The sequence below is a fragment of the Ascaphus truei genome, chromosome 5 (assembly GCF_040206685.1).
Source record: "Ascaphus truei isolate aAscTru1 chromosome 5, aAscTru1.hap1, whole genome shotgun sequence".
Lineage (NCBI taxonomy): Eukaryota > Metazoa > Chordata > Amphibia > Anura > Ascaphidae > Ascaphus > Ascaphus truei.
This window is the reverse complement of record NC_134487.1, coordinates 232873514-232893815: the sequence shown is the minus strand read 5'-3', so window position 1 is coordinate 232893815 and position 20302 is coordinate 232873514. Positions and strand designations below refer to the sequence as shown.

Here is a 20302-nt window from a genome sequence, read left to right as displayed (position 1 = left end):
ACCCAGTGCCTTCCAAAAAATGCATCGATGACTGATATAATTTATATCCTTTTCTAATTTAATAATTAAAAAGGTAATTATAATATCATATCATTATATATCATAATCTTATAGAATAATGTGAACATTTTAAATATGCCATAGTGTAGCAATATTTCCAAAACTTTCCTCCCCTACTTTATAGCATCAGGGTAAAGGTATGGGACTTCTGGTCACATCTGCTTCTTCTCACCTGGGGTGCAGTTTGTAGACTGAGCCATCCACCCCCACTGTGATTCGGAGCAGCTCCTCTCCGCGGTTCTGCCGCATGAGGTTCACGACCCCGGCGAGGCCAGAGGAGCACATTACGGCGGCACGGGTGGACACGCTCTCACACGCTAGGCGCACACAGTGGCAGTCCCTCGGTGTGGGCTGCACATCCAGTGTGTGCAGAATGTTAGAAGTCTGCTTGAAATCCGAAGAGTCTCTGCACGTGGGTGGGAGAGGGAGAGAGTGGACTGAGAGATAGTAGGGAAGAGACTGGGATAGGAGAGAGGTGAGAGGAAAGAGAAGGGCAGTAGAGAGAGACAGGATAGAGGTATAGGGGTCAGAAGAGAGGAGTGCAGAGCAGAAGGGGCAGTACAGAGCTGGTAGTAAGGAGGAGGAAAGTGGTAAGTGTGAGGAGAGGGGTCAGTGTCAGAGTAAGGAGGGCTGTGTTTGGTCTCTTTACCCTTCTATCTGGGACACAAACTGTGTTTCGAAGGCTCCTCTGGTCTTCAGTTTGTCAGATGCTTCGCCTCCAAACAGCAGGTTCTCATTCACCATCTTCAGCAGGACCAACCTCACTAGCTCCCCCATGTACTTCCCTCCAATCATCTTCTCATAGCTGCTCCGGGGGAGGAATGGGTGTTAGACTAGGGTTAAGGAAAGAGGGAACACCCAACTGGAGACAGAACTACATCCCAACTGACCAGAGACTCAGATACCCCCCAATAGCAACCCAGATAAACAGCTACACCTCAACAGTGACAGACATAGCTCCATGCCAACAGCCACATAGAGACACAGATACACGCCAATAGCCACCCGGAGACACAGCTACACCCCAACTTACCAGAGACACAGCTACATCCCAACCAGACACAGCTGCAGTCCAACTACCCAGAGACAAAGTTAAAACCCCAACACCTACCCAGAGACACAGATAAACCCCAACACCTACCTAGAGACAGAGCTAAACCCCAACACGTACCCAGAAACACTGCTAAACCCCAACACCCAACCACAGACACAGCTACATCCAACACCCATCCATAAACACAGCTACACCCAAACTATCCAGAGACACAAATAAACCCCAACACCCACCAAAACACAGCTATACCCGAATCCCAACAAGAGACACAGGTACACCCCAACATCAAACTAGAGACACAGAAACACCCCCAACACCCACCCAGAGACACAGCTACACACCAACACCCACCAGAGACACAGCTACACCTCAACATCTGGAAACACAGCTACAACCTAATACCGAGAGACACACACAGACACACAGTTGCACCCCAACATCCAGGGACTCAGCTACCCTCTAACACCCAGGGATACAACTCCCTCCAAACACCCAACAAGAGCCCAGCTACACACAAGCATCCACAAGCACAGCCACACTGCAACACCCAGACATAGATAAACCCCAATATCCACCATGAGAAACAGCTACACCCTGACACCAAACCAGAGATGTAGCTGCACCCCAACACCTAACAAGAGACACAGCTACCCCCCAACACCTAGAGACACAGCTACACCTCAGCACCCAGAAACACAGCCACACCCCAACACCCAGAGCCACACCCAACCAAAACACAGCTAAACCTCAGCACCCAAAGAAACAGCTACTTCCCAACATCCACCCGAGCCACGGGTACTCTCCAAAACCCAACCATAGACACCATTAACACCCAACCAGAGACACAGCTACACACCAAAACCCAATCAGAGCCACAGCTACACCCAACGCTCAGAGACACAGCTACACCTCAAGACCTAGATACACCGTCTCTCCCCAGCTACCCAGAAGAACAGGTACACCCCAACACCCAGAGATACAGCCACACCCCAACTACCCAGAGACACAACCTACTGAACCTGCTTGCATACTCAGGCAGACCTTTTGGACATAGAGTCTGTTCATCCCACAGCAGGAGGACACAGTGACAGAGAAAAAGGACTAATGTGACAGGGGTCCTTATTCTCTAAAGTAAGAGTACGTTGATTCAGTGCTGTTATACGGAAAGCTCCTTTGACTTCAATGTGGCTTTCTAGGGAGGATCGGCACTTAAACACTTTATAGAATAAGGGCCACGGAGTCTCTTCCCTCCCCCCCCCCTGCAGAGTGACACAGTGACAGCAGGGGTCACGTCCCCTATGTACTTCCCTCTGATCATCTTCTCATAGCTGCTCTGGGTGGAGGAACAGTTATTTGACTGGGGGTGAGACCGAGAGAGAACACCCAACCAGTGACACCGGTAACCCCTAACACCCAACCAGAGACACCGCTTCACCACAACACCTAGGGTTCCCTTGCAGGGTGACACAGAAAGGATCTATGTGACATGGAGTCGTCCCTTCAACCGCAGGTTGACCCAGTGACACAGACAGAAGGCAGCTATGTGATATGTTACATCAGGGGTGCGCAAAATGCAGGGGGCGTGGGGTTTACAGAGAAAAAAGACATACGTCCATCAAGATCAACCTATGCTAAATTTAGTCGATAGATACAGTACTTTATGCTTTCAGTATATTGATCCAGAGAAAGGGAAACAGAACACCCCCATGAAATATCATCTAATGATGTCTCATAGGAGGAAAAATAAATTCCTTTCTGACTCCAAATATTGTGAATAAGATAACTTCCTGGATCAACATCCTTCCCATGTTTAATTATTAGTTATATCCCTGTATACCTTTCCTTTCTAAAAAGATGCCCAACCTTTTTTTTTTAAAGATATTTATTGTATCTGCCATAACAGTTTCCATGGGTAATGAATTTCACATTTTAACTGCCCTTACTGTAAAGGAGGGGTGCGCAAACTGGGGGGCGAGAGATTGTGCTGGGGGGGGGGGTGCGGGCGGTTGCAGAGGCCCCGCGCTCTTCCCCTCGGCATTTAAATTAAATGCCGGGGATCGCGAGGCCTCTGCAACTCTTTACTGACCCAGATGCAGACGCTCTGTGGCTCGTCGCCATGGCAACTGTGGGGTCATGAAATGTGACATCACACGTGTCAAATGACGCTGCGGATCATGTGACGTGACGTTACATGGCCCGTGGCGTCATTTGACGCAGCTCTAAGGCAGGGAGGGGGGCGTGTGCATCGAGACAGGTATGACAGGGTGCGCAGCAGAAAAAGTTTGCACTTCCCTGCTGTAAAGAACCCTTTCCTTTGTTACTGGTGAAATTTCCTTTCCTCCAACCTTAACCCCGTGTGATTTGTACTGCCCTTGGGATGAATACTCCTTTTGAAAGCTCCTTGTACTGTCCCTGAATATATTTGTATATAGTTATTATATCCCCTCTTAGATGCTTTTCTTTTCTAATGAAAATAAATCTAATTTAGCTAGCCTCTCCTCATAAGTTAGATTGTCCATCCCCTTTATTAATTTGTTGGCTCTTCTCTGCTGTTTTTCTAGTTCCATAATGTTTTTTCTATGAAGTGGTGCCCAAAACTGTACTTCATATTCATGGTGTGGTCTTACTAATGCTTTATAGAGGGGCATAATTACAATATGTTTACTTCCTTTCCATCCATTCCCTGCTTAATGCAAGATAAGATCTTGTTCGCCTTTGCAGCTACTGCATGACTTTGGGCACTATTGCTTAGCCTGCTGTCTACCAGCACTCCTAAATCCTTCTCCATCAAGGATTCTCCTAATGTATCCCAATTTAATTTGTAAGTTACCTATTTATTCTTGTTTCCCAAATGCATAACCTTACATTTATCTGTATTAAACCTTATCTGCCATTTACCTGCCCACGTTTCCAAGTCCAAGTCCTTCTGGAGAGAAATTACATCCTGCTCTGATTCTATTACCTTACACACTTTGGTGTCATAAGCAAAGATAGAGACTTTGCTCTCTATGCCAACCTCAAGGTTATTAATAAACAAGTTAAAAAGCAGGGGTCCCAGTACCGATCCCTGAGGTACTCCACTCACAACTTTAGCCCAACCTGAAAAAGTTCCATTTACGACAACTCTTGTCTATCCTTCAACCAGTTTTCAATACAGGTGCAAATATTTTTACCGAGTCCAATTTGCTTTATTTTGTACACTATCCTCTTGTGGGGAACTGTATCTAAGTAGACCACATCAACTGCATTACCCTGGTCTAAATTCCTACTTACCTCCTCAAGAAACTAATAAGGTTAGTTTGGCAAGATCTATCCTTCATAAATCCATGCTGACTATTACTAATGATTTTGTTTTCCATTAGATATTCCTGAATATTATCTCGTATTAAACCTTCAAGTAGTTTCCCCACTATTGAAGTAAGGCTTACAGGTCTGTAAGCCTGTAAGCCGGTTGTGATATAGCTCCCTTTTTAAATATAGACACCACATCTGCTTTACGCCAATCTTGTGGTACCGAGCCTGTGGAAATGGAGTCCTTGAATATTGAATGTAATGGTTTGGCTATTACTGAACTTAACTCCTTGAGAACTCTTGGATGTATGCCATCGGGGCCAGGTGCCTTGTTTACTTTAATTTTATCAAGCAGCTTATGAACTTCTTCCTCAGTTAACCAAATTGTTAGTTAATGTAACGATTGGCTTCCTCCTGCGGCACTATTATTGCAGTTGATTCTTCCCTGGTAAATACAGAGGCAAAGAATGTGTTTAATACCTCTGCTTTTCCTTATCTCCAATAATTTTCCTACCCATCTCACACTGAAAGGGTCAAATATTTTTTTTTTTTTGTTTGTTATTAAGGTAATTAAAGAACGTTTTAGGGTTGATCTTACTTTCTATTGCAATCCTTTTTACATTTGCAATTTTTGCTTATTTGATTGCCCTTTTGCAACTTTTGTTACATTGCTTATAATTCTGATGATGCCTCCGTCCCTTCTGACTTTAAGAATCTAAACGTCTGCCTCTTCTTTTCCATTTCCTCCCCTACCTGTTTATTTAGCCACATTGGTTTAGACCAGGGGAGCACAAACCTTTTTTCCCTGCGCCACCCTGCCGGCAGTTCCCCTCTCTCCGCGCTCCCCCCCCCCCTTACCTCGGCTCCGGTGTCATGACGTCACGTTGCCATGGGACGTCACATGACCTCGAAGCGTCATTTGCTGCCGCGCTGCCATGGCGACGTGTCTAAGAAGCCGCCGGAGCCAAGGTAAGTGAGGTTTACAGAGGCCCTCGCCGCTTCCCCGGCACCTAATTTAAGTGCCTTCGGGAAGCACGCAGGGCCTCTGTAAACCCCACGCCCCCTGCAGTCAGTCTAGCACCCTTCCTGGGGGGTGCGCCTCCCAGTTTGCGCACTGCTGGTTTAGACTGCTCATTTTCCACATTTTCCCCTGCAAAAACATCATCCCAATTTATTCCTCACAGATTATTTCTCAGTTTATTAAAATTTTCCTTTGCAAAATTTTAAGTCTTTGTTGAACCCATGTAATATGGCTTTGATAATTTATTTCAAATGAGATCACCGTTTCCCAAATGTTTCCAGACTTGGATATTTCTTATTACTTCTACATTGTTTGATATTACCAAATCCAGTATTTCCCCTCTCCTGGTTGGTTCCTCAATAATTTGGGTCATGTAACTGTCTTTAAGCACCCCCAAAAACCTGTTTCCTTTTGTTGTAATGCTAATCTCATTGCCCCAGTATATGTCTGGATAATTAAAATCGCCCATCATGCAAACATGACCTAGTTTTGATGCCTTCTCCATTTGCAAAAGTGTTTTGGCTTCCTCAAACTCACAGATATTTGGTGGTTTAAAGCATATCCCTACAAACATTTTCTTTGTACTTTTACCTTCACTGCTAATTTCTACCCACAAGGTTCATCCATTTTCATCATTCCCTTCATAAACATCCTCCCTTATAATAGCTTTTAGATCTTTAACATATAAACATACTCCACTTCTTCTTCTGTTTGCTCGATCCTTTTGAAAAAGGGAATAACCCTCTCAATTAACTGCCCAGATATGTAGTCGGTCCATCCCCTGCATAGAGATACAGTGACACAGACATATGGGGTCACGGCCTTGTATGCTTACAGCTGCTGACCAGGATTTACAGAAGCCTCGTCCACCACTCTGTCGTACTCCAGCCTGAAATCCTCCAGCTCCCCCCTGTCCCCGAACGCTCCCCACTCCGTGTTCACACACATGCGTCCATCCTCCCCCTCCACCAGCTCCACATTGCGCATCTCCTCCATGTAACACGCATTGCAGCCGGTCCCTGTGGGGAGAGGGGGTAGGGTAAAGCGAGAGCTCCGCTGTTAATTCCACCCCCCTAGAGGTTAATTTATTTGTGAACTATATATGTGTGTTGTAAATGTATGTAAATGTGTGTATATGTATTTATATGTTTACACGTATGTGTGTGCATGTGTATGTGTATATGTATGTACTTGGTGCGTGAGAGAAAGTGTGACTACTCACCCACTATCAAGCCAACTTCACACTGATGGTCTTCATAGTAACAAGAGATCATTGTAGCGACTGTGTCATTCACCATGGCAACAACATCCATCTCAAAATCCTGCAGGGGACCAGAGACTTGGTTACATACATGACAGAGACCAGGTGTTATATAGTAACACATCCAGGAGGGATCTGATTGGTCAGGCTAAACCAGGCAGAGTATTGATCACGAAGAGTTCTGATTAATCACGGTATACCAGACATTGTATTGATCTGCGAAAGGTTTCATTGATCAGGATAAAATAGGCAAATTGATCAGCTTCTGGATCTGATTACCAGTTACTGTAAAACATGTTTGCCAAATATTGCCCTGGGACTTTTTCTTCCACTGGATAATGAAGATAATTAACACATGTACCAGCAGGACCCTGAACTCTCAGGTCGTCTGCTCAGAATGTGATGCTCTTGTACTATGCAGCTCAACCTGTGATGCTCTTGTACTATGCAGCTCAACCTGTGATGCTCTTGTACTATGCAGCTCAACCTGTGATGCTCTGGTACTATGCAGCTCAGCCAGTGATGCTCTGGTACTATGCAGCTCAGCCTGTGATACTCTTGTACTATGCAGCTCAGCCAGTGATGCTCTTGTACTATGCAGCTCAGCCTGTGATACTCTTGTACTATGCAGCTCAGCCAGTGATGCTCTTGTACTATGTGTCTCAGCCTGTGATGCTCTGGTACTATGCAGCTCAGCCAGTGATGCTCTTGTACTATGTGTCTCAGCCTGTGATGCTCTGGTACTATGCAGCTCAGCCTGTGATGCTCTGGTACTATGCAGCTCAGCCAGTGATGCTCTGGTACTATGCAGCTCAGCCAGTGATGTTCTTGTACTATGCAGCTCAACCTGTGATGCTCTTGTACTATGCAGCTCAACCTGTGATGCTGTGGTACTATGCAGCTCAGCCAGTGATGCTCTTGTACTATGTGTCTCAGCCTGTGATGCTCTGGTACTATGCAGCTCAGCGTGTGATGCTCTTGTACTATGCAGCTCAGCCAGTGATGCTCTGGTATTATGCAGCTCAGCCAGTGATGTTCTTGTACTATGCAGCTCAACCTGTGATGCTCTTGTACTATGCAGCTCAACCTGTGATGCTGTGGTACTATGCAGCTCAGCCAGTGATGCTCTTGTACTATGTGTCTCAGCCTGTGATGCTCTGGTACTATGCAGCTCAGCCTGTGATGCTCTGGTACTATGCAGCTCAGCCAGTGATGCTCTGGTACTATGCAGCTCAGCCAGTGATGTTCTTGTACTATGCAGCTCAACCTGTGATGCTCTTGTACTATGCAGCTCAACCTGTGATGCTGTGGTACTATGCAGCTCAGCCAGTGATGCTCTTGTACTATGTGTCTCAGCCTGTGATGCTCTGGTACTATGCAGCTCAGCCTGTGATGCTCTTGTACTATGCAGCTCAGCCAGTGATGCTCTGGTACTATGCAGCTCAGCCAGTGATGTTCTTGTACTATGCAGCTCAACCTGTGATGCTCTTGTACTATGCAGCTCAACCTGTGATGCTGTGGTACTATGCAGCTCAGCCAGTGATGCTCTTGTACTATGTGTCTCAGCCTGTGATGCTCTGGTACTATGCAGCTCAGCCTGTGATGCTCTGGTACTATGGAGCTCAGCCTGTGATACTGTGGTACTAAGCTGCTCAGCCTGTGATGCTCTGGTACTAACCAGCTCAGCCTGTGATGCTCTGGTATTACCCAGCTCAGCCTGTGATGCTCTGGTACTATGCAGCTCAGCCTGTAATGCTGTTACTATGTGTCTCAGCCTGTGATGCTCTTATAGTATGCAGTTCAGCCTGTGATGCTCTGGTACTATGTATCTCAGCCTGTGATGCTCTGTTACTATGTGTCTCAGCGTGTGATGCTCTGGTAGTATGCAGTTCGGCTTGTGATGCTCTGGTACTATGTATCTCAGTCTGTCATGCTCTGGTACTATGTATCTCAGCCTGTGATGTTCTGTTACTATGTGTCTCAGCCTGTGATGCTCTGTTACTATGATTCTCAGCCTGTGATGCTGTTACTATGTGTCTCAGCCTGTGATGCTCTGTTACTATGATTCTCAGCCTGTAATGCTGTTACTATGTGTCTCAGCCTGTGATGCTCTGGTAGTATGCAGTTCAGCCTGTGATGCTCTGGTACTATGTATCTCAGCCTGTGATGCTCTGTAACTATGTGTCTCAGCGTGTGATGCTCTGGTAGTATGCAGTTCGGCCTGTGATGCTCTGGTACTATGTATCTCAGTCTGTCATGCTCTGGTACTATTTATCTCAGCCTGTGATGTTCTGTTCCTGTGTGTCTCAGCCTGTGATGCTCTGTTACTATGATTCTCAGCCTGTGATGCTGTTACTATGTGTCTCAGCCTGTGATGCTCTGTTACTATGTGTCTCAGCCTGTGATGCTGTTACAATGTATCTCAGTCTGTCATGCTCTGTTATTATGTGTCTCAGCATGTGATGCTCTGGTACTATGTATCTCAGCCTGGCATGCTCTGTTACTATGATTCTCAATCTGTGATGCTGTTACTATGTATCTCAGCCTGTGATGCTCTGTTACTTTGTGTCTGAGCCTGTGATGCTCTGTTACGGTGTGTCTCAGCCTGTCATGCTCTAGTACTATGCAGCTCAGCCTGTGATGCTGTTACTATGTGTCTCAGCATGTGATGCTCTGGTACTATGTATCTCAGCCTGGCATGCTCTGTTACTATGATTCTCAATCTGTGATGCTGTTACTATGTATCTCAGCCTGTGATGCTCTGTTACTGTGTGTCTGAGCCTGTGATGCTCTGTTACGGTGTGTCTCAGCCTGTCATGCTCTAGTACTATGCAGCTCAGCCTGTGATGCTGTTACTATGTATCTCAGCCTGGCATGCTCTGTTACTATGATTCTCAATCTGTGATGCTGTTACTATGTATCTCAGCCTGTGATGCTCTGTTACTGTGTGTCTGAGCCTGTGATGCTCTGTTACTGTGTGTCTGAGCCTGTGATGCTCTGTTACTGTGTGTCTGAGCCTGTGATGCTCTGTTACTATGTATCTCAGCCCGTGATGCTCTGTTACGGTGTGTCTCAGCCAGTCATGCTCTAGTACTATGCAGCTCAGCCTGTGATGCTGTTACTATGTGTCTCAGCCTGTGATGCTCTGTTACTATGTATCTCAGATGATGACTCAATAAAAGTTTAATATATTTTTTGATACCGGAGGTCCTCTCCTTGCTCCCACTGGATCGTGCGCTCCTTAAACTATCTGCATCTTATGTACTACGTATCTCAGCCTGTGATGCTCTGTTACTATGTATCTCAGCCTGTGATGCTCTGTTACTATGTGTCTCAGCCTGTGATGCTGTTACTATGTGTTTCAGCCTGTGATGCTCTGTTACTATGTATCTCAGCCTGTGATGCTCTGTTAATATGTATCTCACTCACCCCGCGTCTTTTGATAGCATCTCTCAGAAGTCCCACCACATTATTTCCCTCGGCTCCCGATGCCTTGAAACCTTTGGTCCAGTTCAAAAGAATTCCCTGCAGGTAAAGGGCCAGTCAGTTCTAGTTGGTGGGTGGAAAGAATTAGGACCCCATTCACTAAACAGTGCTTCAAGTGAACTGGCCGTAAGGTGCCTTATATCTTAACGGGACAATTCCATGCAGAGGGTCACAAATATTAACAACTTCTCATTGTAATGGGGGTCATTAGCAAAGATTGAACCTCCCTTAAAGTGACCGCCTTAAAAATGTAGAGTGTATACGTGTATGATTTAATTTTGTATAATTTAATGTTTGCTAAAATAGTTGTTAGGGATATATATATATATATATATATAGATATATATATAGATATATAGATATAGAGATATATATATATATATATATATATCTCTATATCTATATATCTATATATATATCTATATATATATATATATATCCCTAACAACTATTTTATTTTATATATATATACACACACAGACACACTTGATGTTGTATCTGTTTATAGGGAAATTGTATGTTTGGAACCTGGTTCAATTCCAGGTGTTGGCTTCTAGTGACCTTGGGCAAATCACTTTATCTCCCTGTGCCTCAGGTACCAAAAATATAGATTGTAAGCTCCACGGGACAGTGACTGTGTCTGCAAAAATGTCTCTGTAAAGCGCTACGTAAAACCAGCAGCGCTATAAAAGAACAAACAATTATTATTATTATTATTATGAAGAGAAAAAAATAGGTGATTGCCTTAGTTTTCTGAAAAATGAATGTTTTGCTTTTCTCCAGGAACACCGACTTCAGATCAGATCAGCTACTTTGTTAATCTGTCTGACTAAGGATCGCTTTATAATTACTTTGCAAAAAGTAGACAAAGCAAAGCCTAACAATTTACTTGAGGCTTTAAGGACTGACAAACATGCCCAGTGTTAAAAAAATGTTAAAAAAATAAAAAGGATCATTATATTATTTTAAAACAAAGATGTCAGTCAGCTGCATGGGACCAATGAAACGTGTCACTGTCCTTAGTTCACTTTTACGGCTTTATAAAAATTAGCGACACTGTGTCTGATTTAATCATTGGAGTGAAGCTCTTTGGCCTGTATTTTGGAAAGATTTAAGCAATATGTGTACTGTAAAACAGAAGGGGAGAGGCTTTCTAAAGTAATCCACCTAAAAAGAAAGTAGGATTGTGCATATGTGAACAAAAAGCAGTGGCTGTCTGGGTGTGAAAATAAAAAGCAAGGACACCAGGTGCAAAAATGAAAAGCAGGGGTACTGTGGGTGTGAAAATAAAAAGGAGTGGTACTGTGGGTGTGAAAATAAAAAGCAGTGGTACTGTGAGTGTGAAAATAAAAAGCAGTGGTACTGTGAGTGTGAAAATAAAAAGCAGTGGTACTGTGAGTGTGAAATGAAAAAACACCTGTGCGGTGGGTTCACCTTGTCGATGTCCTCATGTCTGACAGGGAAGGAGAAGGTGAATCCCAGCGGCAGCTTCTTGTGCTTCATGTTCTGCTGGTCCAGGTAATCAGAGATGCACTCAGCAATGTAATCAAACAGCTGTAGGAGGCACAATGCAATGGAAGATGTCACCCTACACTGTCTGTGTCACGGTGTCCCCTTGCGCTGTCTGTTTCACTGTCACCCTGCGCTGTTTGTCTCACTGTATCACCCTGCGCTGTCTGTGTCACTGTCACTCTGTGCTGTCTGTCACTGTCACCCTGAGCTGTCTGTGTCACTATATCACCCTGTGCTCTGTGTCACTGTCACCCTGTGCTGTTTGTCTCACTGTATCACCCTGCGCTGTCTGTTTCACTGTCACCCTGTGTGGTCTGTCTCACTGTATCACCCTGTGCGGTCTGTCTCACTGTATCACCCTGCGCTGTCTGTGTCACTGTCATCCTGCACTGTCTGTGTCACTGTCATCCTGCACTGTCTGTGTCACTGTCATCCTGCACTGTCTGTGTCACTGTCATCCTGCACTCTGTGTCACTGTCATCCTGCACTCTGTGTCACTGTCATCCTGCACTGTCTGTGTCACTGTCGCCCTGCACTGTCTGTGTCACTGTCGCCCTGAGCTGTCTCTCTCACTGTATCATCCTGCGCTCTGTGTCACTGTCACCCTGCGATGTCTGTGTCACTGTCTCCTTCACTGTATCACCCTGCGCTGTCTGTGTCACTGTATCACCCTGCGCTCTGTGTCACTGTCACCCTGCGATGTCTGTGTCACTATCCCCCTGCATTGTCTGTCTGTGAGGGCTCCCGAACTCACGCGCACCATCTCAGTACCGGGGTCTTGTCTAGTTTGGGGTGAGCACAGCGTAACACTGTCTCACTGTATCACCCTGCACTTTCTGTGTCATTATCACCCTGAACTATCTGTGTCACCCTGCGCTGTCTGTTTCACTGTATCACCCTGCGCTGTCTGTGTCACTGTATCACCCTGCTCTGTCTGTGTCACTGTATCACCCTGCGCTGTCTGTGTCACTGTGGCTCTGCGCTGTCTGTGTCACTGTATCACCCTGCGCTGTCTGTGTCACTGTGGCTCTGCGCTGTCTGTGTCACTGTATCACCCTGTGCTGTTTGTGTCACTGTCACCCTGCATTGTCTGTGTCACTGTCACCCTGCGCTGTCTGTGTCACTGTATCACCCTGCGCTGTCTGTTTCACTGTTGCTCTGCGCTGTCTGTGTCACTGTCACCCTGCGCTGTCTGTGTCACTGTCACCCTGCGCTGTCTGTGTCACTGTCACCCTGCGCTGTCTGTCTCACTGTCACTCTGCACTGTCTGTGTCACTGTATCACCCTGCGCTGTCTATGTCACTGTCGCCCTGCGCTGTCTGTGTCACTGTATCACCCTGCGCTGTTTGTGTCACTGTCACCCTGCGATGTCTGTCTCACTGTATCACCCTGCGCTGTCTTTGTCACTGTGTCACCCTGCACTGCCTGTTTTACTATGTTATCCTGTCGTGTTTGTATCATGGTGTTATCCTGTGGTATGTATCACTGTGTCACACTGCGGTGTCTGTGTCACTGTGTCACCTTGCGGTGTCTGTGTCATCCTGTGGTGTCTGTATTACTGTGTCACCCTGCGGTATCTGTATTACTGTGTCACCCTGCAGTGTTTGTCTTACTGTGTCACCCTGCGGTGTTTGTCTTACTGTATCACCCTGTGGTGTCTTTATTACTGTGTCACCCTGCGGTGTTTGTATTAGTGTGTCACCCTGCGGTGTCAGTGTCACTGTGTCACCCTGTGGTGTCTGTGTCACTGTGACAGGGTGAATGTAAGACATCAGCCCTATGCCTGGCAACCTATGTGTATGTCTGCAGTCCAGCAGTGACCTGGTTAAACTCATCTGGGAAAAGGCTGGGTTAATTAGCCAGGTTCCAGCTGCCTCGTTAAGGGGCTTTAAAAACACAGGCTTCTCACTTTTGCCTGGGTCTGTCTGAAGTATGGAGATACACTGAAACTCTGGAGGGAGAACAGCTTGATTTAAGGTCGTTTTTCTGTGACAGTTTTGCTTATTTATGCTGAATTGCTTCTCTGGACTTTGAATAGAAGGGGCAAATACCTGCTCAGGACTTATGTTGCGTTACTTTATATAAGCTGAAGAAAAGCTCTGTTAGTTTTGTTCCATGTTTTTGCTGGCTGAATAAAGAAGCCTTTCCAGACTACCCTCGACTCGTTGCATTGTCCCTGCAACATATGGTGTTAGAGGTGGGATACTGAGCAGCCTCTACATCTAAAGGGCCACACCAAAAAAAAAAAAAATGGAACATTTTTAAAAGTTTCTGTGTGAACAGGCCAAACAGCATGCTGAGCGAGAGGAAAAACAAGCAAAGCAAAACCTCCTACTGCAGCAGCAAGCCCAGCTCATATCCCAGCAGCAGGCAGCACAGGATGAATGGATGGCCAAACTACTGGTTCAGTCCCCTTTGTCTTCCGGTCCCGAACTTCAGAACAAACCCCTGGTTCTCCGGAGGAAAATGAGTCCGGCCGAGGACACAGAGGCTTTCCTGTTAACATTTGAAAGGGTTTCCGAGGCCCAGGGCTGGTCTATAGATCGCTGGGCAACCGCTTTGGCCCCGCTCCTCATAGGAGAAGCTCAGGCCTCATATCAGGGCCTACCTGCGGATCAGGCCATGGACTATAACCAGGTAAAATTTGCCATCCTGGATCACTTAGGCCTGACCCAGAGGCCTACCGGCAGCAGTTTCGGAACTTGAAATACACCTCTAAGGTCAGATCCTGGGTCATAGCTCAGCGCTTCCTGGACTTGTGTACACGGTGGATACAGCCTGAGCAGCGCACTAAGGAGGCGATTCTTGAACAATTTGTTTTGGAGCAATTCCTACCAGTGATAACCCCTCCCGCACACTCCTGGGTAAAATGCCATGCAGCTAAAACTCTAACTTTGGCTGCCCAGCTCGTTGAAAACGTCCTTGCCGCCGAGGACCAGGAGAGTGAGTGGCTCAGACTCCACCAGCGCCGGCTAATGCCCAAAGTTGGAGAACGGACCAGCGGGTAAGCTACAACCCTTCCACTCACGACCGCCAAGTCCCATGGAAGGAGCAGTCGTTCCAGCAATGGAGAGGTCTGGACATCTTTCCCCGCCGAGACCCTCGTCTACTTCCTGATACCGGCTCATCGCCAAAAAAGAGAAACTTTAGAGGACGTCATACGCAAGACCCATCCAACTCCTGGTCTTCAGTATCTGGTCCAGCAGAGCGGTATATGCGTTATCCTCCGGTGTGAGAGCCCTCTCCATGTTCTACCTGTGGGAAACCAGGCCACCATCATATGGAGTGCGTACAGATTGTTCCTTCAGCACGACCGTCGCCTCAACCTTCCCCAGAGAAAGCTGCACGTCCTGGCTACTGCCAGTCCTGATTGGAGGTAAATCCGTCCAGGCTATTGTGAATTCGGGCTCTGGGAAAACCCTTGTTGTCAAGGAACTTTTACCACCTGAAGTGCTTTCCTATGACTCTCCGTGGAGCATAGAATGTATACACGGGGATATAAAATAGTACTCGACAGCCAACAGCCTGCTACAGGTAAAGGGTAAAGGGTCGAAAGGCCAGGCTAGAAGTATGAGTTGATTCTTGGCTCCCTGCCCTGGCCCTTTTTCTCTAGTTTACTGGTTCCCTCCCAGGAGGAGCCTCCTCTGATACAGGAGAAGCCCGGTAAACTGTTCCCCTTCTCTGCTGATCTATTCCCCAGTAGACACCAGGTACCAAAAATCTTGGAAGCAAAAACGCTGTGACAAACAGGACTGGTTACAGTGATCTGGGACTCAAGGTGTCCGTACTAATAGGCAGAAGTCACAGGTAATGACTGGGGATGGCCAGAAGGAGGGAGAGAGAGAGCCTGGAGATTTACCAGACCTGTATCTCCCTGATTTTTTGCCAGAGGCAGAGGGAAGACCCACTCCTTGCCAGACAATATGAGAAGTTGGTTAAAATCGATGACAAGTATTGAAGGCAGGTGATGGGGTGATGGTGTTCCCGCATTTTGAATTGCTAAATGATATTCTGTATAGGGTGAACAGGGGAGGTCACCAGACACATTTTGGTTCCCGAGGTGTTTGTTAAAACTGTCTTCACCCTAGCCCATACTGTCCCTTGGGGTGGTCACCTCGGTTGAGACAAAACCATGAACCATATTTTGTCCCGGTTCTTTTGGCCAGGGATGCATAATGATATTGCTAAATAAGGTGCGGTATGTCCTGAATGCCCCTTCTGGCTGGTTAGCTGGCAAAGACCAGCCACCTTGGTTCCTCTTTCCTTAGTCTCATTTCCCTTTGAGAGGATTGGAGTAGACTTGTTAGGACCTCTAGAGCCCTCTGCCAAGGGACACAGGTTTATTCTGGTGATAGTTGACTATGCAACAAGGTATCCTGAGGCGTTCCCCCTATGGACAGCAACTGCTAAGCAGGTAGCCAACAAATTGTTGGAGCTGTTCTCAGGGGTTGGACTTCCACAGGTTATGTTGACAGACCAAGGGACAAATTTTATGGCTAAACTGATGCGGGGTGTCTTAAAGTTACTAGAAGTCAAATCAGTTTGGACATCGGTCTACCATCCACAGACTGACGGATTGGTGGAAAGATTTAACCAAACTCTAAAAAGTATGTCGACTCTGAAAAGAGAGCTTGGGATGAACTTCTCCCCTTTCTGCTGTTTGCAGTGCGGGAAGTTCCCCAGGCCCCCACAGGATTCTCTCCATTTGAACTCCTGTATGACTGCCAACCCCGTGGTATCCTAGACCTCCTGAAAGAGTCCTGGGAGGAACAGCGGTCCCCTTCTAAGAATACCCTTCAATATGTGTGGGACCGTAGGAAGTGTCCAATAGTCATGGTTCCTAAACCGGATGGGAAGGTAAGGTTTTGTGTGGACCTCCGAAAGGTAAATGTGGTATCCAAGTTTCATGTGTATCCGAAACCAAGGGTGGACAAATTAATTGATGCCCATGCTTGAACTCACAAAAGGATACCGAAAATACCTTTAGAGGAGTTAAGGGCAAAACCGCCTTCGCCTCACCAATGGGTTTTTACCTATTAGTGACAATGCCATTTGGTCTGCATGGAGCCCCAGCCACGTTCCAGAGACGAATGGATAAGCTGCTGAGACCTCATAGGGCTTATGCCGCAGCCTTTCTAGATGACATTGTCATCTACAGTAAACACTGGCAGGCCCATCTAAACAGTTTGAAAGCTGTCCTCAGTTCTCTAAGAGAGACAGGGCTCACAGCCAACCCTAAGAAATGTGCCTTGGGTAAGGCCAAAACGAGATACCTAGGTTATTCAGTGGGAGGTGGAAAAGTAAGGCCACTGGCCAATAAGGTTGGTGCCCTGAAAGAAGTTCCAACCCCCTGAACAAACACTCAGGTACGCTCTCTGTTGGGCTTAGCAGGGTACTATCAGCGGTTTATTCCTAATTACTCTGAAGTTACAGCGCCACTAACAGACCTCACAAAAAAGTGTGTCCCTACACAAATGGTATGGTCTAGGGAGTGCCAGAGAGCCTTCAAGGAGGTAAAAAGGTGTCTATCAGAGGGTCCCGCCCTTATATGCCCAGATTTTAATAGGCCTTTAATCGTGCAGACAGATGCATCAATGATAGGGCTAGGGGCAGTACTGTCACAACAGTTTGAGGGGGTAGAACATTGTAGAGGGAGAAAGGGGGTGGCCCGGTATTAAAGGGGTTGCACCCCATATGGCCATCCCCTGACCTCACCAGAGAGACAAGGGGTTAACTGGACTGCGGTCCAGGGATGAGGTTTGCACCTTGTTGTACCTTGAAAATGTATGTTCCCCTGTTCCCATGTTTCATTATAAGCATGTATTTTAATGTTTTAAAGTGCATTTCTGTATCTCCAGTTCTGGAGGTCACAGAGAGTTCATATTTGGCCAATATGTGGAGTCACTGTAGGCATTAAAAACTGGCAAAGGCTGACCCACTGAGCCCACCAGAATGGAACTTATTAATATGTGTAAATATTAAAGTGTATATGTATTTTATTTTGGATCTGTTCTGAAAATGCAGACGCCATTTGCTAGGCTAATAAGTCATGAAGGGCAGACGGCTGAGTAGCCTAAGATCAAAAAGTAACTGCCTTGATTGTTACCCAATGTCTAGGGATTAAGTATTAGTCAATCAACAAACTCTGCCAGTCTAATTGTTACCTGAGGGCATGGGTTAGTCGGTTAGTCTGTGTCTCCACATTAGAGAGTGGATATAGATAATTGTTCACCAATAGGCTGTGTTCAATGTTAAGAATAGGGTTGCACAGGTATATAAACTGTGTCAACCCTACAGTTTTTAGTTGTGCTTCTGATACCATCTTGAATGTCACTGGATTGCTGGACTTGTGCTTCTGATTCCATCTTGAATGTCACTGGACTGCTGGAGAATTGCTAGCGGATACTTCTCCATCCCCCAACCCTAAGTAAGTGTTACCTTCTTGTCTGTTAATTGTACTATATTGATGTGTTCACCTTATTTAAGGAATAAATTATATTTTATTATATCTAAGCCTCGTTCAGTTCAACCCAGATATTTGGTGTTCATTATATCTTGTCATAAGCTATCGTGACAAGCTCCCAATCCTTTTTTGAGTAGGAAATTGTTCCAGAGGGAAAAAACGACTCTGTGATTGAGAAGGAGTGCCTTGCAGTGAAGTGGGCAATTGAGGGTTTGAGGCATTAGGCCGCGCTTATAGTTCCGGCGACGCTGACGTCACGCTGCGGTCACTGAAAAAATCAAATTGAATTGACTTCCAGTGGTCGCGACCAAGCCGTTGCGCCACTCTTATAAGCACACGCAATGGATTCAATGCATTATTTTTGACGCGATGTCGCATCGCCGGGATTATAAGCGCGGCCTTATCTGGCGGGAGTCCATTTTACTATGGTGACGGATCATGCTCCACTAAAGTGGCTACATTCAATGAAAGACTCCAATGCTATGTTGACCAGGTGGTATATGGCCCTCCAAGCAACATGAGCGCCTAACATCACGGCGCTCGAGCACCAGCGAGCACGCTCTCACCCTGGATGAGGCCTTAGACACCAGCCCTATGCCTGGCAGACCTACTGTATGTGTAAGTCTGCAGTCCAGCAGTGACCTGGTTAAACTCAGCTGGGAAAAGGCTGGGTTAATTAGCCAGGTCCCAGCTGCCTCATTAAGGGGCTTTAAAAACCCAGGCTTCTCTCTTATGTCTGAACTATGGAGATACACTGAAACTCTGGAGAGAGAACAGCTTGATTTAAAGTTGTTTTTTCTGTGACATTTTTGTTTATGCTGAATTGCTTTTCTGGACTTTGAACAGAAGGAGCAAAGCCCTGCTCAGGACTTATGTTGCGTAACTTTATATAAGCTGAAGAAAAGCTCTGTTAGTTTTGTTCCTTGTTTTGCTGGCTGAATAAAGAAACCTTTCCAGACTACCCTCGTCTCGTTGCATTGTCCCTGCAACAGTCACCCCATGGTGTCTGCATCACTGTGTCACCCTGTGCTGTCTATGTTACTATGCTATCACGTGGTGTCTGTGTCACTGTCACCCTGTGCAGGGCCGTTTTAAGACCTTCGTAAGCCCTAGGCACTTATTTCTAGAGGCCTGTGTGTCCGATATTTTTAGTAATTTTTATGCTAATTTCATCGTTTGCTTGTTTCTTTCGATACTAGCGATATTTGGCATCGATACTTTTTGTTTCAATATTTAAAGGTATCGATACTTCGAAGGCATTTTAAATTAAAATTTGCTGTTTTCTCTTATTTAGTGATTTTTTTTTTGTTTAGGTATTTTTTCAAATTAAATATTGTAGGCCCTTGGCACTGTGCCTAGTCGGCCTAATGTATAAAGCGGCCCTGACCCTGTGCTGTCTGTGTCACTGTGTTATCCTGTGGTATGTGAATGTGTCATTGTGTCACCTTGCAGTCTCTGTATCACCCTGCAATGCTTAGGAAAGACTCCATGTTTCCTACTCTCTATCTGTGTCACTGTCACCCTGCAGTGGGTGGAACAGTCCGTGTCCCACATGTTCCCTCTGCCTGCGTCACCGTGTCACGCTGCGGTGGAGAGAACAGGCTCCAAACCCCACCGCTCCCCTATGCAGTGGGAAGGAAAATCCGTGTCTCACCATCTTCGCAGTCCCCGTCATGGCATCCTCTGGAATTGAATACATCTTGTGCTTTGTCTCCACCCTCCACTGTCCCTCCACGTCCTCACCAACCTTCACCAACATGACACGGAAGTTAGTGCCACCGAGATCCAGCGCCAGGAAGTCACCCACCTCTGGAGGGGTCAGAGAGAGACACATGAACAGAGTTGACTTTTGAGGTGCCTTATTGCCTCAGAGAGCAGTGCGAGTAGGTGAGGTTAAGTCCTTGAGTGCCAGGTCTGTTTGTCATCACAAAGTGTCATTTGCTTTGACACAATCGGGCAGATTCATACAGTGCCAGTACGGGTTAGCGCACCTGACACAGCACTAACTCCACTTTAATTCAATGGGAGTTAACTCTGGATCGGGTGCATTAACCTGTACCGGTGCTTGATGAATCAGCCTCAATGTGTTTCATTGAAAAGTTAGAATATACATTTAATTTATTTTCCTTTCCTTGTGCATGGGGCTGTGTCACA

At 46.2% G+C, this 20302-nt stretch overlaps 1 protein-coding gene across 5 annotated transcripts in view; it reads right to left on the bottom strand.

Moving 5' to 3' along the window:
• GCK (glucokinase) overlaps nt 1-20302 on the bottom strand; it is a 94282-nt gene that overhangs the window by 3029 nt on the left and 70951 nt on the right. For all 5 annotated transcript variants that reach the window (XM_075601724.1, XM_075601725.1, XM_075601723.1 and 2 more), the window contains 7 exons: nt 19803-19957; nt 11608-11727; nt 10117-10212; nt 6649-6748; nt 6262-6445; nt 710-865; nt 233-466 (listed from right to left, as the gene is read on the bottom strand). In XM_075601724.1, coding sequence (XP_075457839.1) covers nt 233-466; nt 710-865; nt 6262-6445; nt 6649-6748; nt 10117-10212; nt 11608-11727; nt 19803-19957 — 1045 coding nt within the window. The remainder of the gene's footprint in view (nt 1-232; nt 467-709; nt 866-6261; nt 6446-6648; nt 6749-10116; nt 10213-11607; nt 11728-19802; nt 19958-20302) is intronic.